Source organism: Coturnix japonica, chromosome 2, assembly GCF_001577835.2.
Source record: "Coturnix japonica isolate 7356 chromosome 2, Coturnix japonica 2.1, whole genome shotgun sequence".
Taxonomy (NCBI): Eukaryota; Metazoa; Chordata; class Aves; order Galliformes; family Phasianidae; genus Coturnix; species Coturnix japonica.
The window spans coordinates 74265518-74293303 of record NC_029517.1 but is presented as its reverse complement, the minus strand read 5'-3'; the positions used below and the strand labels follow the sequence as shown (position 1 = coordinate 74293303).

Genomic DNA, 27786 nt, shown 5'->3' with positions numbered 1-27786 from the left:
CAGGCTGGACTACAGTGGCCCCTCTCGAGAATTCTTTTTCCTTCTGTCTCAGGAGCTCTTCAATCCATATTACGGGCTGTTTGAGTATTCAGCCAATGACACTTACACTGTACAGATCAGCCCCATGTCTGCCTTTGTTGAAAATCACCTGGAATGGTAAGGACATTCTATGCAGAACTGAACAATCATTGTAGAGCAGTTCAGAAATAGAAATGCAAAACACGAAAGCTGTCTGTTTAGACTAGACTGCCCGCAAGTGTCATTGCTGCTGTTGGGAAGTAAGAGGTAGACTGGGAGAAGAAAGAGGAGGAGTAATTGTAAATACAACAGCAAGCTTTTAAAAAGGAATTGTGATGAGGTACATTCTATTCAGATATTCTAGTTGTATTACTTGGAATTTGATGTTTTTGTTCTTTGTGAAAAGGGTGGGAATAAGGGCTACGCTCTTGTGGATCCTTTTCTAAGAATATCATGTGTAGTCTTTTAGTATGAGCCTGGTGCTTGGAAGCTATACAGTGCTCTCCAAGAGCCTTATTGGTGCTCTGTACCTACTACAGGCCTTTAAAAAGGCCCAGAGAAAGCAGTACACCTTTTCTGTCTGCCAGTGTCCTTACCTGTGTACAGCATGGCCAGTAGAGCAAAAACATGTTCTTCTCTTTAACTTGTATGTGTGCAAACAGACAAATTCATTCTTCATCAAAAATTCTGAATGCATATTGTGATGTTTTTATTTTTCTATCTGCCACTAGATCACTCCACCTTTGCGATTTGCGTTCCCTTTAATAGCTTCAGGTGTGGTTCAGTGAAGCATATGCTTGATCACATTTGTCTGTTCTTATGTTTTGCTTTATCTAACCAATCTCACTGATTCCTCTTAGAAATTATTTTCTTTTTTTTTTTTTTTTTAATGGAATGCTACTCAGGCCCTTTTAAATTGCCAGTAGCACATGTCCCTCTATTCTTCTAGACAGTTCTCTGTTTGCTTTGGTTTACAGCGGGCAGGAAGTCAAGAAAAACAAAAAGCATAATCCTCTCTACTAAGTTTGCAGTGGAAGAAAGGATGAGTTGCTGTGGCATAGTAATGGTCTCTGAATAGTTTTTTTCTATTGCCACTTCCAGCAGTGGAACATTATGATAACAATGATCTTTGCACTAGGACTATTTTTCTGCTGTCATTAGCAGGAGGAGAGTGGCATAGTTCTTAAAGCTTGTCGGTCTCCCTCTGCAACCCTACTAATTAAACATCATGCAGTGGCTTCCCAGTTTTCAAGTTAAAAATACAGACTGTCCTTTGTTCAGCTTAAAGGAGGCATGAATAAACTTCTGATTTCAGAGGCTGTATTTGTGAGGAATTATTTTGATTCCAGGACACAGGACCTCTTCTGCCTACACTGTGAATAAATTTCTCCAGATTTGGTCATACCATGTTATCCCATGGTGTTCGAAATAAGTCCTCTCTCTTATCTGTTGTAAATAGTGTCTGTGTGGAAAAAAAGTTCAGCTTCAGTTTTTTTAACAGAAGTGATACATCCTACTTTGTTCTCTACTCCCATTTTGTCCTTCTCATTAAGAGATTTTATCATGGAAGAGGCAGATTTTAAAGATAATCAGGACATATTAAAAGGTGGAAAGACACCTAATATATTTATTTATAGCCATTATTACTTGAATGAGAAATCAGTAGCAGTTAAACACTTAGGATCATGTTTTTCCAACTACTTGTATAGGTAGAGGCTACTTGCATACAGAATGTTGTTTGGACTTAAGGTATTTTTAGTTTCTTGTTTGTTTGTTTTTTAATGAAAGAGAGATGAAGTCCATTGGTCTGTAGTGTGAAATAAATACTGTGAACAAAGATGCGTGTACATATAATAGCATTAAGTAGAGTAACATTGCAGAACCCAAGGGAAAGATAAGCAATCTTGTAAGTCCTCAGTAATACTTCTTGAACCTGTTAGGGAAACAACTGGCTGGGAGCAGCAGTTTATAATTAGCCTGATAGGTTTCACAGCTAGCTTGTAGATATGCAGGCATTCCAAGTTTGTTATGCTGTTTATGTTGACTGAACTCAGCTATAAATGTATAACTGGAAGACAGTGTTCAGAAGTCTGGACATAAGGATGATGTTTTCATTAAGCTTTTTAAAACAGAAATAATAGGATTATTCTATTAACTCTTTGCACACTAGTTTCTCTGAGGACACTGTACTAACCTGCATGTGTTCATGAGGAATGGAGTTTTTTGAAGTTCTGTCCCTTTCTCTAACATTGTTCTCATCCAAGTCAGTGCTAAATCTTCTGTTTGCAGTTTTACTTGTTGATATAGTTCCAGCAGAGTCTAAGTTAGAGTCTCTCTAACTTGCAATTAATTATTTTCCTGTTTCCAAAACTGGTAGAAACATGGATGAAATGGTTTTCAGAATTCACAGTTGATTGATTATCCTTTTAAAACTTGAAGATTAATGTCAGTCACAACCACAGTTGTTTTAGATTTGCAGATTTATTGAACTGTTTGCCTTTTGATGCCGTGAGGCTTATCATTTGTGTGACAGCTACTTTTTACATGTTTTTTTCTGTAGAGTGATTCTGCAAGACTTGTAAAGACATGGTATAGTAGAAAAATTCCCTCAAAAGTATTTAATATTTTCTCTTTTTAAGTGAACAGTGGTAAGTTTGAGATAGATCACATGTAATAAAATGTAAAGATGTGAAGTTTTGGCAGAACTGAAAAATACTCTGCTTCCCACCCACTCCCCAGCTTAAAAGTTCATCCTCTGTTGATAGCTTATTTAATGCCAGAATCCAAAATGAGCACATCAAAGTGCAGAGTAGTTGTATGCAAAGTAAAAAAAGGGACATAATGACTGGAAAATATTTCACATGTATGGAGAAACTGAGACTTAACGCATTTCCTGCAACCCTCCATTAAGTGAGAGTTTTTCCTGCAGTTAACATATGTACATGCTGAACATTTTCAGTCTTCAGAAAAATTATTTTCAGTCCTTCTCTATCTGAAAGAACACAGTTAAATCTGTTTAGATCTACGAGGTTTGATTATACATATTCTTATTTGTGCGCTACAGGGTGTACTTGATGTTTATATAAGAATTGCTTTCAATCCATGCCAGCAAATTAGCCTTTCTATCAGATCTATGTAACATGCCTACCTCTTTTCCTGAATGTTTGAAAACATCTTCTTGGGTGCAGGGGATCCTGAGGCAGCTTCTGTGGTGATGTAGATGCTACCTGTGCCAAAATCATGCTATTTTATGACCCATTTGACAAACTAAGCACTTGTTGTACTGTCCCATGAGCATAAAGTTGACTGCATGGATATTTTACGCTGCTTTTTTATGAAATTCATGTTTAATTTTTATGCAAGAAGAGTCTTTACTCTTTACTTTACTCTGGTTCCCATAGTAGAAGGAATGATTTCTCAGCTTTTTGTTCTCTTTCTCACCTTTTGTGCAGTAAAACTTCACTATGATGTCAATCAGCTTAAAATTCAAATACTTGCAATTAGGATGTGTTATTTTTTTCTTTTCCTTTTTCACAAATAAGTTTTGAACATGATAGGGGTTGTTTTTACCAAATCATAATAAGAATAAAAAGGAGGAAGAAGAAGAAAAACAATTCCACTTGGACTTCCATCAGTTCTATATTTTTCTGTCTGAGGTTATTGATTTGAAACCAGATTTGATGGGAGAATGCCTAAGTCATAGAAAAACAACAACAACAAAAACATAAAAGAATTTACAATTTATCATCACATCATGGACTGTATTGGGTAGAGTACTTTCTGAGTGTACCTGGAATAGGGCTGGAGGTTGTTCCTAATGGTGTGAAGTATGCAAATGCTGAGCATCATCATCAAGACAGTGGTCTAAGTACAGTTTCCCTGAGCTTTAGCTCATGATTTTAATATATGTCCTTGTTCACAACAGTTATCTTGTTTGAATCTCAATTCCTTGCCTATGAATTCAACTCATTACCCTTGTATAGTACTTCAAAGTCCTACTGTGGAAAGAGTTTTGATAATGTTTTTTTCTGCTAAGGCCAGAGTTTCACTGTCTAAACATTTGCTTCACAAAAAAGGATCACAGAATCTGACTGTTCAAAACATTTATTGTTTTGGCACAGGCAAGCACACCTCGTGCCAGATACACATATGGGTACTGCAGGAGATAGATTAAGGAAAGGTCCATTATTGATCAGTCAGAGATGTGAGGGATAATGTTAAATATCTGCTGGGGAAAAAAATACATAAATGAATGAATATAAGAAACTACATGAGAAACAAAGAACAGCTACTACCTGTGTAAGTTTCTGTGCTGAATGTCTTGAGTTATATTTCATTTACTCTGCATTTTTGTATCTTAGGTTCAGGTTCAGTGGTCGTATTCTTGGTCTTGCCCTCATTCATCAGTACCTTCTTGATGCTTTCTTCACAAGGCCGTTCTACAAATCACTATTAAGGCTGTAAGTATAAGCATACAACTGTGCAGAAATAATGCAGAAGCAGTGATCTAGCAGTGGATCTTACAGAAACACAGACCTTCATGGAACTGCTTTGAGCACTCCGACCTTCCATTTTTTTTCTTTTGTTTCATGGTTTGTTCATTTCTTGACATTCACAAAAAATTTGCCCTTGGTAGATGCTGCCTATGTTGTTAAAAGTGGATAGTAAGTAAGATATTTAGGAATATGCCTTTGAAAGTACTGACCCATAATTCCAAAGTTTAATATTGATTAAAGTTATGAAAGCAATTAAAATATATGGAAAACTGAAAATCATCTTTAGTAGAACAGATATCATTATTTCCTCTTTAAATAAAGGGGGGAAACATATTAAGAAAGATACATGATTTCTCACTAGTGGAGTAGCTTTTCACAACTTGGACTAAATTAGGAATACTAATGCAGATGGAAACAGTGAATGTTTCTTTTTGGTCTTCTACTGTCATTTACATTAGCAAGCAGAAGCTACTAATAATATATTATCTTGCTTGTCAATTCTGTAAGGTTTATAAGGTTAACTTTAATTGATAATCTGTCTCTCTTTAATAGATTGTGGGAAGGGAACGTACATAAAATTTGCAGTATTAACAAGTAGTAAGTCATGACAAAGCATAGCTGAAATAGAATTAATCCAAATCAGGAAAGAATTTTTTATTGAGTCTTTAGAGTTATTTAACATACATTTTATTTATTTTTTTTTTCAACAATTAGTATTGCTCCAAACAATCATCTTCATAATGTATCTGAGCTAGTATGAAAAGAGAATAAAACCTAGAGTGTTCCTGCATCCTTCTTGCCCCCTTAGGCTTTGAAACCAAATTGCCTGTAACATACATGTGCCTTTTCAATCAGCAAAACTGGCTCCTTGTTAGCAAAAATTTAGATGCCTGGTCTGCCTTATGTCAGTCTTGTGAGCTCTCCTTAAGGATGACAGATACAAATACAAGGAAGCATCCAGGCACAACATGGTGGGGCCTATTGGGGCTGAAGGTGAGTATGTGCTCTGAAGTGTGTGGCATCTTGAAGATACACATAAAATTGAACTCCCAAGGGTGTGGTGCCTTCCAACAGCAAATAATACAGGCAGCCAACAGAATTGGCTACTTTACTAGTTTAAGAGGGTTTGTGTTTCTTAACACACCAAATAAATAAATAAAATAAAATAAAAAACCACAAAAAACCGATACACAAACACCAGCCTTATGTTGGATCTTTGTCATAGATTTACTTACTTTCTAATTGGTGAGTCGTCCTCTACACTAGTTGTAGATTCATATATTCAGCTACATCTTTTTTCTTGCCTCATAACCAGGCCATGTGATTTAAGTGACTTAGAGTACCTGGATGAAGAGTTCCATCAAAGCTTGCAATGGATGAAAGATAATGACATCACAGATATCCTGGATCTCACCTTCACAGTGAATGAGGAGGTGTTTGGACAGGTGAGCACAGCTACACAAAATATCTGAAAAACAAATTTTAAGCTGACAAAGTTGAGTATGATGAACATCTTCATGTTGGAATAGATCATTTAGCCTTTCAGTAACATTTTCTTCTCCTGCCTTCTGTTTCTTTCAAGCCACGTGTTTTAATGCAGATGTTTATTCTTAGGATCTGTAATATAGAATACCAGCTGCAGCCTCCCTACAGGCCTGTTGAGGCACACACTGATGAACACGAGGAATTATCTGAAGTGTAGCATAGCTTTTCTCTCCGGAGTGTAGTTCACACAGATTGTGGCATTCAGTGTATTCAATAATGTAACTTAAAGCTGATGTGACTGGAAAGAGGGGGTCAAAAGGAAAGTATTTGGTGGGTCATATAAGACATGTCAACTCTTACCATTATTTTGTCTAATATATTCCTGTTAGCTTCACTGTCTCTTATCTACTTGCATCTGTTTATCATCTTACTGTATACAAGTATTAAACTATTTACCATTCAGCTCTACGTTAGTCAGACAGTTCTCTTTAATCAAGCTGATCTGGATATCTCCAACTTTAAATAGGAAACAACACTGACTTCAGTGCAGTCTGGTGACCAGAACACATAGAAGTGTCTTCTGTGGATTTCTTTGGCTTGCATTGAAGCCTTGGTGCCTTTGCTGTTGTAACCCATACAGGATTATAATTATCTCTAAAAAGCTTTGACAAGACTCAAAGCAATATTCAGGGGAAAATCTCCAAGTGCATGCTGAAAGCTAGAGAGGCTGAAGAACCATGCATGTCAAATAATGTAGAATCTCAAGAGAAGGAAATTAACTCCTGTGTAAGGTGCAGAGATGTACAGTGTCAAAGAGAATGGAGAGATCAGGTGGAATATACAGACAGTGGCGTAGCCCTCAGAAGGAGAGTTGACAGGAGCTAGTGCAGAGTGAAGGCATGCAGAGCAAGATGAGATAAATCAAGCAAGACTTCAGAGGATATTTTCAAAAATGAAGTTAGTCTACTTGTTGTACAAGGGAATGAAGAATCACCAGAATCAGTTGCTTGTGATTTTAAGTAACTTCCCAAGCTCTTACCCTGCAGAAAGTGTTCTTCCAGGCCTGTCTCCAAGCCCTATATGTGGATACACTGGCAATTGTTCTGGTCAGGTTAAAGAAGTGTGTTAGATTTGTTGTAGTGTCTTCTTGCTGCTCTGAATGTGCTCCTCCTAATTCTAGCTCAAAACTGTGGCTAATACCTCCAAGAAAAACAAACAAAAAAGAGATTGGGGGTGTGAGGGAGAATCCACTGTCATTGATTTGCTGTTTCCAAGTCTAGATAAATAATTGTATTTGAAATTATATAGATAAGCTGAAGAAATAATGAGTATGTCTAGGTATTTGTGGGAAACCTTGAAAGGAAATTCAGAGGAACTGGATTTATGGTCATGCTTAAAGTTAGACTGCATTTATTCATTGTTGATTTTAACCAGTGCAGTATAGGAAAGTACAGCACAGCATCTGAATGATGCAGCTTTGCTTGTGAAATGGTGACATAGTGATTTATATTTGGGAATTTAGCCTGAACCAGATAAGAATCCCTAACTCATTACATCCAACCTTACTTGTTTCTCAGCAAAGCTACATATTAGATGGCTCGCTGAGTATTTCCACAATTCAGTTTTCTATGTGTCCTTCCTGCAAAATGATGTAAATATTAAATTTTCTCTGCATGCACTTTAGTGAGCTAACAAATAGATAATAATGTAAGTAGTACAAGTAATGAGCATGTATTCGTGCAGATCATTTAATATCTGCACTAGACATCATTGTTATAGGAACAGAAAACTGAAGATGAGAGCAAAACATTCTTCCTTTAAAATCCACTGGATTCAATGTGAAAATAGTTACTGAATAAATAATATATCCTATCACTTGCAAGGAGTATATTTTTGCTAAGTAGAATCTTGATTGATTCCTTAAATCACTCCTCTGTCTCAAGCCCTAGTAACCTAAGCCAAATAAATTAACGATTAAAATGCAATGCAAATCTGTTTAAAAAAAAAATAAAATGATTACAGTACATACTGATTGCCATTTTCTTACTCCTAAATAGCTTATAACTTCTCATGTTTGGATGTCTGATATAAAACTCTGAATGCCACAGTGACTGTATTTCTCATCTGTGTGAGGTGCTATCCACTGCCAGTTCCTGTTTAGGTAGTGTATTGGAACTATTTATTTTGTGAGAATTTTCTTAGCTTTTGGCATTTTTGAGTTAACACCTATTCTACGTCAATTAGATGTAGGTGTAACAGTTGTTGCTTAAGAGACTCTGTCACAAGTAGATACATAGCACTTCAAGTTGGCAAAATGGTCTGCCAAGTTCCAACAGTGGAATTGTGTCCAACCTGTTGTTTCCCATACTACTGCTTGGGTAGCCTGCAGCAATAGCAAGCTGGCAGGAATATCACCCCCCTGGGAGCAACTGGGAGAGAAGAAAAAAGATTGGCCAGAATGGCATATTGTGCATATGTTATAAACTGTGCCCTCAGAATCAATCTTTGCTTGTACAGTTTAGAGTCACCTGCACAACAGTCCAGCTTCATCTGGGGACAAGGCTAGAGCTAGAGCTGAGAGAGGAACAGAGGACAGAAAGCTGTATGTAACTTCTGAAAGTTTCCCATTTTGCTAAATATATATGTGATAAGCCAAAAGTTTTGAAACACTCTCTGTATGTGCTGCAGGAGTGGTTGGGGAATGGAGGTGAGTGCCCATCATTATTGCTCTTTTTTCTATTGAAGAAGGACAAGAGGCCAGGGGATAGAACTAAAAATATAGCTGTTACATTTTGCACTTATGTTTTCAAAGCACACCTTAAATTTAAAACATGATGTGATCCATACATGGTTACTCCACTGTTCGTCTTTGTTCTGTAGGTGACAGAGAGAGAGCTGAAATCTGGAGGAGCAAATACAGCAGTGACAGAAAAGAACAAAAAGGAGTACATTGAGAGAATGGTTAAATGGCGAGTGGAAAGAGGAGTTGTTCAACAAACAGAGGCCCTGGTCCGTGGCTTCTACGAAGTAAGTAACAGTAACCACTGTGGTCTTGCTTTCATCATCTGAATGAGATGACACGTTGGTTAAACAAGTTTCATCAGTAGCCTAGGAAGTCAAAAACACACAAATGGCAAGGAATTGGAGTGTCTGAGTCTGTAGCAGAATGACTTCAGTTAGGAGCTGGTGTGCCTGCATTTTTAGGGACTCACTACAGTAAAGTTAGTCCTGGGATACAGTCAACTGACTGTCTTGCTGATATTCATGACTGGTGCTGCATTGTTGTCCCTAAGTTTTTCTAACTTACCTCTGCTGAAGACCTGGAACTAAGGACATCCTTGTGGCAGAGCTGCTACAAGGACTTTCAAAGATGGGATGAAAACCTGCTGCCTTGCTAGCCCCTCCAGGTAGTCACCTATTCATATCCCATATTAATCACATTCAACCACGTGTCTTTCCCTGGCAGCAGTTACATAGCAGAAGTTGAGGGACATCTCAGAGCGGGAAATAAACCAAAAGAATAGGATCTCTGGAAAGCAGAGCAGCACATACTGGATACACAGAATGGTAACAATAACTGATCTCTCAGAGCAGTCATGCACTAAAGTTTACTGAAAGAGGAAGCCGGTGATGGTGCCTTTGTAGCTGTATAGACGTGGTCAGCCCTGACTGTACAAAACTGTAAACAAAGTCCAGTACAAAATAAATTTTTCATATTACAAATCTAGTGCACCATCAAAATCACTCATCAGAATCAATGTTAACAATGAAGAATTTTTTCACAGATTATGGGTTGCTACTTACTGCCTCATTCAGGTCAAATCATAAGTATTGTCATTGTTTGCAGATCAAACATAAGCAGATCTGTAAAGATTTATCAGCAGAGGAGTGAAAAGTTGCCATCAGCATGCAGACTTCAGTGGCCAACATCTGAAGAGCTGTCTGTCAGAGCCCTAGGTTTAAGAGGCATCGCATCTCTTTATTTCCAGACTGAAACTGTGCTTACAAGTGTTTTATGTTCCAGGTTGTAGACTCCAGGCTTGTCTCTGTTTTTGATGCCAGAGAACTGGAGCTGGTTATAGCTGGCACTGCAGAAATAGATCTCAATGACTGGCGTAACAACACGGAATATCGAGGAGGTAATCTGCCTGCTGATGCTTACTAATATTTTTGAATGTTTTCAGTCTAAAACGTGAAAGATTTTATCCACTTTTTTCCACCTCTTTACTGAAGGATATGCCCTGTTTTGTTAAGATTTATTTATTTATTTATTTTTGTGAAGATTAACTAATGAGAAAAAATAAGTAAGACATTAGGTTTGAATCAACAGATGTAATAACACTAAAATTGCTTCTGCTACTTCTGTCCAGATTTCATCTACTCTCACATTCTACCAACTACCAACTTAACAGGAACAAACTAATAAGAACTGAAAAGGATTTGCAGTAGTAGGTCTAAAACTTACTCACATAACTGTGAATGAACTCCTGGTCTCCTTGAAAGTAATATAACAAGTCCTCTCAACTTCAGCAGAGAAAAAGGTTCATGAGTAGAACTCCTCTGCTCCCAATTACACTTGTATGGAATACAGAACTTGCTTAGCCATCCCCTCAACCTGTGTCAAGCTGGACCTTTTTCATTTTTCTCTAATGTATGGTCTGCTTCTGCTTTAAATACTGAGCATGATTTATCAAGGCTGTCTTGGATGATGAATAAATGCAAAATCCATGAGTTCTATATCACAGAAGGAAAGTCTCTGAGCTTCATGTATCCCTCTCAGAAATACAAGCTGCTGACTGCCTAACTTTTGAGTTACCTTGAAATAAACAGCTAATCACAAGTACAGCTGGTCCCCCATGTTATCCTCCTCCTCTTTTTTCCCTTTTTTTCCCTCTTTTTTTTTTTTTTTTTTTTTTTTTTAAGTTTAGCTATTGAAACAAAGTTAGCCTGGTTTTCTGCTGGCTTTTATAAGCACCAATTGAGGCACAGAACCCTGCATGTGGGAAGTTTGCCAGGGAAGAGTTTGCAGCCCCAAACTCTTCTCCATATGTTGGACACTTTTGCTATTCAAATGAGAATGTATTTGGGAACCAGAAATTAAGCCACTAGAAGTTAAACTGTGTAGTGTATTACAACTGGTCATTTATATCTCATATACATAGCCCCTGTTCTTGCCAAGGAGTTTGTAAGAAGCATATATGCAATAAGTATATATTTGAATTTTAGGGTTCCAAGTGAGTTAGTCATATTATAGTATCCAGAGCCAGGACAAGATGGGGGCTATGAGTTATCAATAATCAAGAATAAAATATATTGCTAGGTCAGGAGATTTTCTAGATGAGATTGTCTCCCCTAGGCTAGTTACACTGGAAGGTATGAATTTAATTTCTCTCCATTGCTTCTTGGTTTAGGTTACCATGATGGACACATTGTAATACGGTGGTTCTGGGCAGCAGTGGAGAGATTTAACAATGAACAGAGACTCCGTTTGTTGCAGTTTGTTACTGGAACATCAAGTGTGCCATATGAGGGCTTTGCAGCTCTTCGAGGAAGCAATGGGCTTCGGCGTTTCTGTATAGAGAAATGGGGGAAAATTACCTCCCTTCCAAGGTATGTCTCAACTACAGTACAAAAACAGAGGTTTGATGTGAGGCATGAGCCTGTACTTTGTTTCATTTGTGTGACTGAGATGATGAATCTCTAAGAACATCTTGAAACAATAAAGAAACAATTATCAGTTTGTTCTGTATTTACATTCAGAGATAAGTCTTTTATTTTGTTATTTTTTTTTTATTTGCTGGTTCAATTTAAACTACTTTGAGTCCTGGGAAGTGGTTAAGGTAAAGATATCCACATATCCAAACCTTGCTGCCTTATTTTGATTCTTTACCAGGCCCAGACAAGCATCTGTCAGCTGATTCTGTTCCTTTTGCTCCCAAAATACTAATAAAAATACTTGTGAAGCTACAGAGCCATGAAAGCCAGAATCTACTTCTGTGTTTTGGCAAGAGACCTGGGTGTAATCCCTTCATTTGCTCTGATGATTCCACTTTTTCATCACAAGGAAGCTTAGTGGAGGAACTGTGTGGTGATCATACTCAGTTTGTTACATCTAGCTCTGTCAACTAGGGTCAAATGAGCCGTGATGTCATACAGAGTCTTAATGCTTTCCTATGGAGGAATCATCTTCATTTTTAAGAATGAAGGAAATGAGGCACCAAGAGGTGGTCTTACTTACGGCTACCGCAGAGAGCTGTGGCACAGCTAGCAATAACGCTGAGATTTAAGTTCTCTTCATACCTGTAACCAGCAGTCATCCTTCTCCCAGAAATGAGACACCTTTTCTTGAGTGTTCTTACAGTTGCCTTAGGCTGTGTGATTACAGAGTATGGGTCCGCATCTCAGCACCTCTGAGATGAATTTGCTAAGTGAGTTTTTTTACATAACATTTGCCCTTCGAAGGATGTTTTCTTCCTGCACTCCAAGATCCCCATTGTCTATTCGTATATAAACTACTATCTTGGAAACAAACTGGAAGCCAAAGCAAACCCTGAAGCACCCAAACATGTTTTGCAGATTACCTGCCTGCATTCAGAGTTTGCTCTGGTGACTCTCATCAGGCCAGGGTTGCCTAGAATCACAACAAGTCTTATGTAGGAAGGTTCCAGACCACCTAGGTAGGGAGGCAATTTCAGAGAGTCCCTTGGGCTTTCAGCTGCAGTCCCAAGGAGGCTAACCACTCTCAGGGCACACTACAAAAAATTGTTCTCATAGACCTGCAGGTAAATTCAGACAGTCAATTAACTGTGGCTGTGACACAGTTTTCTAGTTACTTGCCATCCATGTTGTTTACCCAGAATCATACTACTGAGAGGAAAAGTCCAAAGCTGCTCATGATCCTCGTCCAAGTCTACGCATCTTTATGAAGTGGGAACACACAAGATCTGGACCAGGGCACCATGTCAGCAGAGGTTCTGAGCTGACATCTTACATGGACTCCCCAATAAAATCAGAAAAAGGGAAGGGTTTTTAAGGCATAATTCATCTCACCTTAAAGCAGACTTTTAAAATAACTTGGTTTTATCACACCTGTTACGTTCTGATTTATTTGCATTCACCATAAAGACCTTACTGATACTATAGAGAAAGCTAGAAAGCTAAGAGATTTAAAACTGAGATTTAAAAACAGACAGAATTATGTAAGGTCAGTGAGATGGTTTGTGTGCTTTGAGCTTCTGCAGGCATTGTGGAAAGCCCAAGAGCTACAGCTTGCTATTCATAGGCCTCATCTTCATTTTGCAGCATATATATGGTGTGGTTCCATATAAGGGTTTTGGAATTGACCAGGGGCAATGCATCCTGTAGCCAGGCAGCAGCTGAAAGTCAGAGCCTGTGCAGTGTTTCTGCAAAGTGCTCTCTGCATTGCTTCCCACAGTGGGAAAGAGGCAACAGGGGAGGTTGGGAGGGCCTTGGCACATGCACAGAAAACACCTTGGGCTGGCCTATTAAGTTCTGAAAAAGTAATTGGCCTCTTTCTGCTCTGCTTAACTTTCTTTACAAACCTAGGCATTACTTATTACCTAGATCCAGTTAGCCCTGGGATATTCACATTAACAACTTCATGTTTGTCTACTAATCACTGAAAGAGGCCTCTTTTCCAGGTGAACGTTGTTAGAACCTTTTAGAAGTCTCAGAGCTCTGCATTCATTTTAGCCAGGGGAAAGAGAAACAACACTTGCTCATGGGGAATGAATACAGCTTGATCATTGTGAATTATTACTTGTATTTTTATAAAATAATGGAGTGCTGCCAAGTATACACAGTGTTAAGAAATACGTAAAACATGCAGGCTAAACTCGGAGATTCTCTAAATCTTAGGCAATCAAATAAATGTTATTTTAAACTTTTTTTTTAAAATGCCTGATTATGATTTACTCATGTTTATTTGTATTTACTTACATATTTACTCAGAGTTAGAGGTTAAGAAAAGTCATTTGTCATATCCTGTAGGCCTTTGGCCTCTGCCATATCGTATGAGTGAACTTTAGCTGTTTAGAATATTCCCTTCTCCTTCTGACAATTCCTACAATTTTAAAGTGAGAGTTACCTTGTTAGACATCTTCAAAGTCCTAGAACAGCTCTCATTCTTAGCAGTCATCGGGTTTAGTCATACATGTGCTCAAATATGGATTGCAGCTGCTAATTACTGTTCTTAGTTCTTAGCCCCTGCTCCAATAAATGCAGTACTGTGTCCATGTAGATGGTGGGTCACTGAGAACAGGCTGGTCTGGCCCTTGGGTTTTCTGATTTCTCTCGAAGTGTTAGATAACTTCTAACCGCGTCAGAAGAGTGTGCCAGGGGAGGTTCAGGTTGGATACTAGGAAAAAGTGCTTCTCTGAAAAAGTGGTCAGATGCTGGAATGAGTTGCCCAGGGAGGTGGTTGAGTGACCTCTCCTCAAGGTGCTCAAGAAATGTTTAGATGTTGTACAAAGGAACATGGCATAGTGGGGAAATATTGATGGCAAGTTGACGGTTGGACTAGATGATCTTGGAGATCTTTTCCAACCTTGGTGATTCTATGAATCTGTGTGTCTTCTTGTTGGAATACAAGAAGGACTGTAGAGAGCAGCAGCTGTGGAGCAAGATAAACAACATGAGAACCAAGGACACCTCTAGAAGAAGAACAAACAGCTTGCGGCTCTGATAGGATAAGTGCCCACATGAACAGTTGACAAGTGTTTGTGGAATGTTCTGTTGACATGTAGGGGCGAATGGGAAATCTAGGAAAAGAAAACTTGTGAAGGTATATAAGTGATGTGAGAACTTGTAATAAATGATTTGAATTGTTCACATCTGAATCCATGCATCAGACACAGCATCTTCTCACTTCTTCTCCAGAATGCTGAAGTAGTTAGGCAACTCTCTCTTACACCTTGTCCTTGTACTTTGACAAGGGAGCATGCAACTGCCATTGGCTTATAGTGAGTGTGATGTGATGACATAACCAAAGACAGCAACACTGTTGCACTTGGAACAGCAACGTAGCAAACCCAGAAGAGATGCATGGTGCAAATTTCTAGAATGCATTATTTTTCAAAGAATAACCACTAACAAGTAACATGCAGAATGCCTCTTGAAAGCACTTTGGATAAACAGGACTTTTTCAGCAAGGCTGTGAATCAAGTAACTCAATTCTAAATTTACTGGTGAACTTGTTCATCATTACCCGTTCTCTGACATGAACCAGATAACAGTGCTGCTATATACTCCTTCAAGAATTAGATTATGCCAGTAGTTTATTTCTGAAGGATGTCTATACCAGGCACATTATTCCTGTCAATATTTATTTTAAGTTCATACACATAAGAAGGATTGCTCCAGAAATCCCAGATCTCCAGACAATGACCAACCCTAAAGCAGGTTCCAAGTATACTGCCAGATTCCGGCAGTCTGATTCTGTTGGTGTAAACTTGCATAATGGATTCTTCCAAACTAATGTAGAATTTCAGATGAAATAGCAATGAGCAGCCAACAGGTTCAAGCCTTTGTTCTTCAAAGTTGGCTTTTACTCTCCCTACTTAATATGCAAAGGCTTATCCTGAAATAAAAGTTACATATTTTACTTCTTTAAATGACTTGGATTTCTCTGGCTGATTGAGTAGAATGGAGAAATCTTCCAGCTAGAGCATTTTCTGAAGCAGGGAGCATCTTCTTTCCTGGGACAGGTTGAAGTTATAACCAGAATAGAAGGAAGTTATGTGCACATGTACTGCTTGTGCACTCTTTTTCTTTGTTGCTTCCTTTAATCCCTTACAATAACAAAAATAATGCAAAATGCTTAAAAACTTATGCACATAATTTTATAGAGAGTATTCTTAAAAGGAGAGAAACAGTGTAGCACTGTGAACCACGAATGAGATTAAAGATGATAGAATCATAAAATTATTAAGGTTGGAAAAGACCTCTAAGATCACCTAGTCCAACCATCCACTTACCACCAACATTGCTCGCTAAACTATGTCCCTGAGTACCACATCTACCCTTACCTTAAACACCTCCACAGACACTGGCTCTACCACATCTCTTGGAAACCTGTTCCAGTGCCTGACCACTCTTTTGGAGATGAAATTCTTGAACCTGAACCTCCTCTGGTGCTACTTGAGGCCATTCCCTCCAGTCTTGTCACTAGTTACACAGGAGAAGAGACTGACCCCCTCCACAGACTCCTTTCAGGTAGCCATAGAGAGCAAAAAGGTTTCCCCTGAGCCTCCTCCAGTCTAAACAGTCTCAGCTCCCTCAGCCACTCCTCATAAGACTCGTATTCCAGACCCTTCACTAGCTTCATTGCCTTTCTCTGGACACACTCCAGGGCCTCAGTGTCTTGTAGTGCGGTGCCCAGAACCGATCACAGTATTCAAGGTGCAGCCACACCAAAGCTGAGTACAGGGGGATGATAAACCTCCCTGATCCTGCTGGCAACACTATTTGTTATACAAGCCAGGATGCCGTTGGCCTTCTTGACTACCTGGGCACACTGCTGGCTCATGTTCAGCTAAGTGTTGGCCAATACCCCCAGGTCCCAGTGGCCTCAGCCCATCAATCCAGGCTGTCCAGGTTCCTCTGTAGGGCATCATTTCCTCTGTCAGATCAGTAATTTCCCACAACTTGGTGTCATCTGCAGACTTACTGAGAGTGCACTGAATTCCCTCATCCAGATGTCAATGGAGATATTAAATAGTATGAACCCCAAAACTGACTTCTGGGGAACACTACTTGTGGCTGATTACTAGCTGGATTTAATTCCATTCACCACCACTCTCTGGGTCTGGCCATCCAGCCAGTTTTGTACCCAGCAAAGAGTGTACCTTTCTAAGCCATGGACTGCCACCTTCTCCAGGAGAATGCTGTAGGAGAGAGTATCAAAGGATTCATACTAGCTGCTCATGTTAGATGTACAGCTGAGTTGCATTTTATTTATTCTTTTTTTTTTTTTTTTTTTTTTTTTTTTTTTGGGGGGTGGGGGGTGGGGAACTCAAGGCAACTGAAGTGATAGTGGCATTTTTTCTGTATCAGGGCCTAGATCCCAGCTCCTTAGCGACCTCTGACATTTTTCTACAGATATCTGCAATATTTAATGCAGGGATAGCAGAGAATGACATTACTTGATGATCTTTGAGGTCTTTTCCAAGCTGAGTAATTCTAAGATTCTATGATTACGTTTATACTTAGGTTGAGTTTTATATTTGAAATATTCATTTGTACGCGCACATGTATTTCAGTACCTCAGACTCTTGGAGAATTACAGTTTTGCTTTAATAGTTACAATTTTTTCTCAAGTGAACTTGAATGTCTTGAGTTTCAATAGGAATTTGTTTTCTCAATATTTGTTTCCTTTTGTATTTATTTGAATTAAACTTAACATGTGGCATATTTTCCTTCTACAGGGCACACACATGTTTCAACCGTTTGGATCTTCCACCTTACCCCTCATATTCTATGCTGTATGAGAAGCTGTTGACAGCTGTTGAAGAAACTAGTACCTTTGGACTTGAATGAGGGGCTTCAGGCAATTCTGCTGTTTTTCTGGCTATTGATGTCATCTTTCCAACATAATTTAATATTGGTTTCCCATGTTTTCAGTTTTGAAAATAAAATAAAAAAGAATCAAGATTGACAAAGGCTGTGCATGAAGAACTGTCACCCTCCAAGATCTAAACTTCATGCTTTCATCCTGTTTCCTATGGACTGCTAGTCTGTATGCAATAGAAAAACAACTGTCTCAAGGTTTCTCTAAATACCTCCATTAATAACAATGAAAATACAAATGCAAGTTACACTACACTTGATCAAATGTTATTAACTGTTTACTTCCACCTACACTGATTAAAAAATAAAAAAATAAAAACCCAAGCATTCCAAGCTTTTATATACTTACATTTTCTAAATCAATTTGCAGCCCATCTTACTTCTTAACAGTTGAATACAGTACGAGGAGCTGGTCAAATATATTCTTCACCCATTCTTGTTTTCTCTGTACATACTGTCCATCTCAGAGACACTAATGAACAGTCCTTTTATATATGAACTCACATCAGTTTCATCAGCTGGAACTGGCCCAGATTCACAGTGCAGATAGGACCTTCGAATACTTAAAAAACAATGATTGCTACAATTGTTCTTTGCCAGTACTGAAGAGAACCTGCACTTCAGAGATACTGAGAGGGGCATCTCTATTGTAATGTTTACCACATAAGAAGCATAAGTTTGTGCACACTAAAGAAGGATATCTTATTATGTAGCATAAAGACCGGGCTCCTTTACCTTACTATTGTATGCAGCAAGGAAAATGGGAAATCAGATGAATGTTCTACTCTTGTGAATACCGTTGGATTCTGTTTACCAGATCTTTGTTCTCTGATGTTTAAAATGCTCCTTTCCAAATGGGAAATACAGACGATTCCATCCCCTATGTTAGAAGCCACTTATTGTCTGTCAGACTGGGCTAACATGGTTGCTGGGGACAGGTTTTGGTTTTGTCATTTTTCTTTTCTTGTTCAATGCAAATCTCCATAACCTTCAGAATGGTTGTAGACAGGAAGATTTAGTCTAGGATCTATCGAATGAGAAGCTGCAGTGAATGGTGGTGCTAGTCAAGGATGAAGTGTACTGTAACTCTGTTATGGTTAAAATTTTGTTGTAGCTCCTCTTGGAGTCAGCCTAAGGGCCCTCCAGACATGTTATGTATGGCCAAACTTAAGAGCAGTTTCTTATTTCTCCAGACAGAACCCACTTCAACTTGGTGTACTTTGCATTCCAACTCTGAAAGCAGGGAAGCAAAGGAAAACAGCAATAGGCTTGTTTTTGGAAGGATTTTGCTGAGGCTATTACAGGCAACATCACTGCTCTGTTGTGTTCTACTTATTAATATTTGCTGACCTTGTTTTCCAAGACTGATCTCAAATTGAAAGTGTTTGTCTTCACTGGGAAAAGAAAATAAGTGTAACTACTTCTGATGCTAAACATGTGAAAGGATACACGAAATAGGAAGTGAGAGTCTTGTGAAGGGTGAATGAAGGTAAGTAGGAAGGTAACTTCATAGTATCCAACAGTTCACATGAAATACCAAACTCCTTTGGGGGCTTGTAACAGTTGTGTTCTAGCTGTGCTCCAGAATAACTAAAATCAGATTACTTCAGTGTCTGACACATTCCCAGTTTTATCTCCAGACAAAAGAGCTGAACCCTGTTTTCTCACATAGTTTAATGGTGGCTACACAAACTCATCACACTTGAAAAACTGCATTCATAGTTTCTTACCATTCTGCTTTGATTCTTACATTAGTGAACATCTGAAAGGTAGGGGAACCCAAAGTATGTATCTAGACAGTACGTTTTATTAATGATATAGAAAATATTTGGGATACTTAAGTTGACCCATTCATTCTATTTCTGTAACATTTCTGCCTTGTTTATAGTAATTTATTGTATGGCTTTTACTGAGAACATATTTTAAAATACGTGTTATTCATATTGAGTAGAGTTGTGTAGGGATGCCTTAACTACATGCCGCCTTTCTTATACCAGACACCAGAAATCATGCCTGTTATTTCCACAGAACTTGAGCATCTGCCGCACATGCCCAGCCCCACTGCAGAGTAAAGATGGAATCTTTTTTCTGAGTACATCTATCACATGCATATGAACTACATAAGGGTGAGTCAAAGCATAAGAGATCAAACAAAATCTTCCAGTGCACATTATTTCTGCCTCTTCGCCACTGAGCTCCAAAGTTCAGTGTACTCCTGATTTATTCCTGGTCATATTATTGTAACAAATTTATCTGTGCTTTGTCAAACATTGGGCATCTTCCAACAATAGAAGAAAAGGCAGATAAGTATCCTATTGGTTTGGCAAAAGAGAACAGTGCATGAAGAGCTGCCTCATTGACATAGTAAAAGAAGTAAAAAAAAAATTAAAAAAAATATCTTTGCAATGCTGTCTAGTTTGTTATTTTTTTAAAGTATTTAAAACTCTATTTTTTAAGAAAAAGTAAAACTATATTTTGTAGCATAATATATTTGTATTTCAGAGGCAGCATCAAAACCCACTGACTGAAAGAACAAAAGTTTTCTCCTGAAATTCTTCCCAAAATATTCTGGCCCTCACCACATGCTGAGATCTAAATGAGGTGCCGTGCATCTCCATGTTTGACAAATGCCATCTCAAGCAGCTTGTGTGCTTCTGCTGTAGAAAATATACAGCACAGCCTGCTACTTCCCATCAAAATCCTTAGTCCAAGCTTTCAAGTGCAAAAGTTAAGAGTATTTTTAAAAGTTTTTATGCGTAGGTGTTTGTGATGACATCAAAGTAACAAGATCATGCGAATTTCGTTGCAGGATTTTGTTTGTTTGTTTGGGGTTCTTTGTTAGTTTTTGTTTGTTTTAGTCTAAAGTCAGGTATGAAGGAAAGCAGACAAATATTTCTTAAAGATAAAGAAAACACTATGCTACTCTTGCATTTCTTTCAGATTCCATTTCTATTCGTCTTTCTTCCCAAACACCCTCCCCCAATATGTTTTCAAACACTGATATAATCTCTGGGGTATTTGGATCTACATCTCACAGGGCATTTTTTCATTCATACCACAGCCTGAGTCTAGACCCATTCTGAAGTGAAGAGGAAGCCATGCACCTTGGTGTCCCTGTATGTTGGAGTGAGAGAGCGAATGGTGATAACAAGTGAGGGGAAGAACCCATCTCCTCTGCTCTGTTATTAAACCTGTCTATTACGTAATAAATTGATTTTGCATTATTGTATTGTTGTATTGCAAGTCATACAACCTTCCTCGTTGATCTTATGATTCAAATGCTATTATTAGTATCTCTGCTCTCTTCCCAGGTCTGCATTTTCATTTGTAAAATATGACTATTACAGAATTTCTGATTTCAGTTTCTCATAGGAAGGACTTTCAAATTTTGTATCAAGCAGACTTACTGTGAAATACATGAGCAATGAGCATTCAAAAAGTCTGTTCAGCTCCTTCACCTCAGTTCATTTTGCATGTGGTGTTGGCTAGATTAAGATATGACACAAACAAACATCAGCAGATTTAAAAATGCAAATTAAAAGTGGAATAGGCAATCTGACAGCTTTTTTGAAGTGCAGTTTCTGACAGGAGGAACAGATGATGGTAGTTTGTACATTTGGGTTCAGTGAGTTTACTTTTCTCAAAGTGATAGTTGTGATGGTATTAATGGCAGAAGGAAGAAACAGAGAATCGCTGTTGGTGAAATCCTGGTGCTACAGTTGCAGTACAGTAAGAGAATGAAAATAAGTATTTGAAGGTCCACCCTCTGCTTTGAAGTAGTCACACTACTTCATAAGCACAAAATGTAGGATTTGATCCAGTACAATCACAGCTGTACCTTACTGTTGTCTGCATCAGGTCTAAACTTTACAAATGTCATTTCAGTCTGCAGTATATTCTGTGAGCATCCAGTCTTAATCATGTGGCTGTGCATATTTGGAATATAATTTTATGTTCTAAGGAGTTCTGTGGCTATGACAAGGCAAAGAGTAAGTCATCCAAATTACACCAAACATCTAATGGAGAAATCATGAGTTTTGTACAGTCTTACACAGGACTTTTTTCACCAGGTTTGTTCAAGTGCCCATGAAGTTTTTAGCGAACTGTAGCTAAGGTCTGAGTTGGTATTCTAGTCTGAGAAAGCCTGTGGAGGGGGTTGGCTTTGTGCTTTCTTATTCTTGTTTCACATTAACAAATAGTTGACATATCTCTAGGTCAAAAAAAGTAGGATACTGAATTTTGACATGGAAATTGACTAACAAATACACACTCACAGCAGAGGAGTTAAACTCGCCCTTTGCTGTTAATCCTGTGGCAGTCTATGGAAATCCAGAAGGATGAATGTGATGAGATTTGTTTCATTTCTGTTGAAATAATATTTTTTGCCCTGTCTCTATAGTAATATTAATATAGCTTCCCAGTCAAGATTGAACACTTTCAGTTAAACATAGACCAATAGATCTTTCTATAATAAATGCGGTGCTTTTTCTATTATAATTCTTGCTGTACCTCACTGTTCATTATTAAAAACAACAACAACAAAACACAAAAAACTGCTGCAATTTACTAAATCTGTGATAGGATTTCCAGTCATCACAAGGTCCAACAGATTGGATTGTTACTTTCTCTCTTGTGGGTCATGTAGTTCCTTTGTTCTAGTAGAAAAACAGATGCCTGTACATAGTAGTTACTAGACATAGTAAATATTGTACCATTAGCCAAATTCCCTGCAGCTTCCAATTTCTCTTAAAAAAAAAAAAAAAAAAAAAAAAGATATGCCTGTTACAGTTTTTGTTTAAGAATATATAAAGTTAATGGCAGGAAAGGTCCTCATTGTTGGACTGATTTTGCTTATATTGACAGAAAATTGTCACATGATAGGCTGTGCTTTCTATTCAACCATATCACTATAGAGGAATGTCAATAAAATCACTTTGTTATGGTACTGTGTGGACTGTCTCATTCAAATAATTTCTTTTGTAGAGGATGTATTTTACTAGGGTGGGGGGAAGCTAGCATAGGTGAACATCCACTCACTTGAGCTGCTCTTCCTCCGCCAGGACAAGATCTTATCCATTTATTGCATTTAGGCCTTTCCACAGCTTTTGTTTAATTTCCCAGGGTACATGTCTAAAACTTGAGTTTTTCCCCAAAAGTGTGTATAACCAAAGCCCTTGTACTCACCCTAAGACAAATTCTGCCCCGAAAGCATATGAGGTTACTCACTGTTACAGAAAACATCTGGACAAACAAGGACAAAAGAAGTACTTACCTCACTTCCACATCTAATTACTGCATTACACATATGAAAAGCAAGTGCAGGGATGATTTCTTAATAGAGTATGCTGAGTCTGCCTTAAGTGTTGACAGCAAATAATTACCAGATGCTGTGGAATTCTTAGTATGTCACACACATTTCTTTGCTGCTCATCACTGTAGTATCTCAGGCATGTTTCATTAGCACATTCCAGGTACAATTAAAACATCTCAGATATACAGACAGCTGACCATACATGACACTTTGCTGACCATACCTGTTTTCTTACATAAATGGCACCTCATGAGAGATAATGGTAGAAAAGGACAACTGGAAAGCTTAAATCAAATATGAACAATTACAGGGAAAAACAGAAACAATCACAAGACTCTCCAAGGAAAATGATAAACAACATTAGTAAAAAGCAGTGAGATGAGCTACTAATCATTAGGGTAGATCAGAGACATAAGTTTCTGCAGCAGTGATCTGTCTATGTGGCTGGAACTATGTCTCCTACAATAACTCATTTTGTGAAATTGAATTTTTGCTAAAATACAGCAATATTCCACCTGAAGACTCCATGAGATGTCCTTCTGGCATGCCAGCAAAACTCTGTCAGCCTATAGAACACAACAGCCTATAGGACTCATCAATAGTAGTCCCATCCCACCCTGTGGTAGCAAAGTCGTAGTTTGGTTGTTTTTTTTAAATGCACAAAAGTCAGCTCCAAGCCTGACTGTTGATCTCATATAAGAAGGAAGTTGTACAATAATTGTCATTTCTGCAGAAGAGTGAGAACAAAGAAGAGAGAACAATGCTGCAACGGATACATTGTGTCTCCTCTAATACAAATCCTTCATGAGGTGCAAAACTACTCTCACTTATTTTTTTAATTTAATTCTGGTAGCCTTCAAAATTGATTTTGCCTGAAAATACTTTTCAAGGGTTAATCAAAATGGAGTGTGTGGTTTTGTTCATTTAGTTCCCATCTTCTTGGAATATTGGAGAAGAAAAAAAAAATGATATATTACTCTGTCTGAAACATAAGCCTGATTCTTATTTGTATGTGGCTGTGAAGTAGGTTTATATTGTCATAACTCTACTGTAAACAACATTCATTCCCACAGAGCCACTCTAGCTGGGAAATGCATGTACACTACACTCAATATTTTTCCTTAATCGCTAGCATATAGCATTTCCATGTCAATGATAAACAACAGTAACACTGAGGTCACCTGTGTTCCCTTTTGTGAAGATCAATACACTTTGAGAACATACCTTTACCTTTAATGCATTTCAACATCAAAATAAAAGACAATTTCATCAAACTGAAGTTTAGGAACTGTTACTGTTGTGTGAACATTTCCTAATGTTGGCTTTCCAGGATCAAAATAGCATACAAAAATAAATTGCACATACTCCTATTTTTCTGTTTGTGGAATTAAAATGTATGCTTCAGCCAGTAGACAAAGCAGTATATGTGCCTCACAGAATCATCATCTTTAGATAACAGCTTTTCAGGAATGCAGCTGGGCCAGCACTGGAATCTGCTCAGGAACATTGTTACAAGCTGTGATTTGACTTCAGTATCTCTTTGTTATTTCTTAGTATTAAATCCAACTGGTGAATTTTTCAGAATGACCAGAAATAGTAACACAGATTACTCTACAAGATTATACTTGCAATGTGTGAAGATGTGTTTGATGACAGCTTTGGCATCCTTGACAAGTGAAAGCAAACTTCGCTGTTTTTTGGCCTGGAATTTAACATCTTTTGTGATTCAGGTATTGATTAACAGAACTGGGTCCTCAGAACGTTGCCCTTACTATCCTGGTGTGTAAAGCACACAACATGGCTGTCAAACATCATAATTGTGCTTCAATTTAAAGTATTTTAAAGTACAAACTGAAACATATTATCTTCATGCACAGGGCACAGATATGAAGTAAATATAATCGCACCCTTAATTTTGTAAAATATAAAGTGTACCTTATTTGTGGAAGATAAATCAGCCTCTGAGACTGACTTAGTGCTGCAGAGCAGTGAAAATGATCTGAGCAGCACCCAATCTGACTGGGGACCCATTTGATGTGTTTCCTAACTGGTAATTGAGTGCTATTATAATATATACAAAACTCCCGTTCCAATGGAAAACTGCAAAATATGAACCTGTGAAAGCATTTGGGAAGATTATTCCTCCTAGTGCAAACTTAATTTATCTGTCCTGGAAATAACGATATAAAAACCCTAGGAGCAAAATGAAAAAGTACTACCACATGAGCAGCAGTTTATATTAAAACTTTCACAAATGTAAAAATAATTCCACGAATCTAGCAACAATGATGCATAGTGTTGCCACTTTGTGGAGCTTTGCTTTTCCTCCTTAGGTTGGAAAAGTGAAAATTTGTAACACTTATTTTGTTGTTAAACACTTCTAATGTGTTTCAGTCTGTACTTTCAGTTTGTACAGATGTAGCATAGGACTATTTTTCAGTGGTGTTGGGTACTTAGAGTTCTTGTGCAAGTGCTTTTACATGATGACTAAAATAATTTGATGAATACAGGAGTGAAACAATTCAGGTGATTAACTCTTCCTACTGGCTCACGTGTAAAACAATCACATGGAGAAATAAGAGGTTCATCAGTGCAAAATAAATGACCTCATGTGGAGCTCAGACAGCGTGCAGAAATTCCAGCCACAGAAGATCATATTTCTCTGTGACTACATAAGTTGAAAGAATGAATGAATTTAGCACCTGAAAAACAACCTTAAGCAAGTTCTACATGGTAAGCTGTGGACACATAGATTTCATGTTTCTTTTGCAAATGGATCACAATGATGATGACAGTCATTTAGGATGATCATGTACAAGTTGCCTGAACACTTTCATATTGGAAAGGAAAAGGCTCTGTGAAGACCAAGCTGAAGTCAGATAATTACACCTGAGCAAAACTTATGTCCCTATGTAACACATCTCTGGAACAGAACTGAGATCTTTCCTTCATTACAGTGCTTGCAGACTCAAGTGGAAAAGAGCATTCTTTTAAACAGTGTACTGGTGGTGGTGTCTTCCACCTTACCTCCCACTCATCAGCCTGCAGGCCAAACACTGCTATGAGAATGAAATCCTTGGATGCTGTTGGCAGAAAGGAAAAAAATATATTGAAATATTAAACAGTTATCTGGATACACAGAAACCAATGTTCTGCCATCCATGTACAATTGGTCATATAGTAGGTAACAATGCAGTGATTGAAGCTGAACATCCAAACAAAAAGAACTTATATTTTTTTCAGTAGGTAATACATGAGAGTAACCAGCCTAGATACACCTTATCTCCAAATAAATCAAACACTATCCACACATGCACATTTCTCCTTCTGTGGACCTCGCATGTAAGCTTGTGCTGCAGTACTTAAAATTGTGCTATTTTAATACACAGGTAAACATACAGCAAGTCATGAAGAGTATCCTTCTATAAGGAAAAAAAATTCCATATATCGACTCGATAATATTCCAGCACTGTTGAACAAATCACAGTCTGTTCTATGGCTAGTGCATAGTAAAGAGGGAGAAAATTTTATTTTGGTCAGTTTTAAAGAACAAAGTTATAAATTTGTTTAAATTTTAAAGCCTGTGATTTTCTGTATGACAGAATCAACTGCTAAATTTTTAAAGAAATTCAGTTATCTAAAACATATTATTTGGCCAGAGAATCTTAAATATCCACAAATGTTCATGTCTCAGAATCAGTAATTGTGCTTCTTTCCATTAATTTTCTTTGTAGATTCTTTTTTTTTTTTTTTTTTTTTTTTTTTTTTTTTCCCCAGAGAACAGTACTTCTTCCATAGTGAATGCCTCTGAATGTACTTTTAGATGTAACGTTTTTTAACCACTGTTTAGTCCGAGTGTTATCATTCAGCAGAAGCAGTCTGGCCCTGCTATAATCTTAACAACATTCTGAGTGGAACGAACATCAATACCATAAGTCTCAAAATCTCCATTACTCTGGTTCTGGAAGTTTTTATTCAGCAATTGTTCTCCTATTTGAATCTTCACCAAGTAATGACTGGGGTTTGGCCTGGACTCTTCCTTGCATGCTGGCCTGCTTCCTCATTAGCCACTCCTCCTTCTTGCTCTAGACACTGGCAGGCAGTGGCACAGAGACACTGTGCCCTGAACAGAGACAAATTCAACAGGCCTGGACAAGCTGTCTGGACAAGCGACTACCACACAGACCTGTTCTCTTCGGCACTTCAGGACACTAAGGAAGCCAAGCAGTGAAGGGTCTTTGAGATGAGCCAAGCGTGGCTGTTTCCCAAGCTTCTTCCAGTTCTGTCCATCAAACAACCACAGAAACAAACTCCATTCTTTGTTAAAGAATACAGGTCTGCCCTGCCAGACCAGAGTATGCTAGTACCATGAAAGCTCTCACACTAGATCAATCCTGTATCTTCTCCCCTTCCCATGTCTTTTCCATTATTTTATAACAACCTGTGCAGTGCTGAAAAGTACAAACTTCACAAGCATAGAAAATAAAATTGTAACTATGGACTATAAAAACAACTATATACGTAGGCTGCTCTGAAAGTAATGCCTCCTATTTATTTCCATGGAAATGACAACAGATACAAAGAGCACAATAACCCTATTTGATATAGCAAACTCTCAGCTACAAACCACTGTTTTTCAGAACTGTCACCAACATTAGCTTTGCATTTTTGCCAGTGATGAACAAAAGCCTGCATGAGGTGACCCACTATCACTACTGCAGCTCATATCCACTGTATGTTGCCCATAAATGTTTGACAAGCATTGATGAATGTCAATGGGTGCTATTTTTCCTGCACAGAGAAATTTTGTTTTGCTTCATACACACTCCCATGTCAGATACCAATTAGTCAGACTTCCCCTCTGCTAGCATCTATCACACAGCAATAAAA

The 27786-nt window shown here is 38.0% G+C and overlaps 1 protein-coding gene across 18 annotated transcripts in view; it reads left to right on the top strand.

Moving 5' to 3' along the window:
* HECW1 (HECT, C2 and WW domain containing E3 ubiquitin protein ligase 1) overlaps positions 1 to 22530 on the top strand; it is a 203647-nt gene extending 181117 nt beyond the window's left edge. For 16 of the 18 annotated variants that reach the window (XM_032443004.1, XM_032442999.1, XM_032442997.1 and 13 more), the window contains 7 exons: positions 4 to 156; positions 4380 to 4478; positions 5830 to 5959; positions 8880 to 9026; positions 10024 to 10138; positions 11411 to 11609; positions 17444 to 22530. In XM_032443004.1, coding sequence (XP_032298895.1) covers positions 4 to 156; positions 4380 to 4478; positions 5830 to 5959; positions 8880 to 9026; positions 10024 to 10138; positions 11411 to 11609; positions 17444 to 17555 — 955 coding nt within the window. In that variant the 3' untranslated portion in view covers positions 17556 to 22530. The remainder of the gene's footprint in view (positions 1 to 3; positions 157 to 4379; positions 4479 to 5829; positions 5960 to 8879; positions 9027 to 10023; positions 10139 to 11410; positions 11610 to 17443) is intronic. The other 2 variants (XR_004306356.1, XR_004306357.1) reach the window with 2 other exon arrangements.
* Positions 22531 to 27786: the final 5256 nt, after the last annotated feature.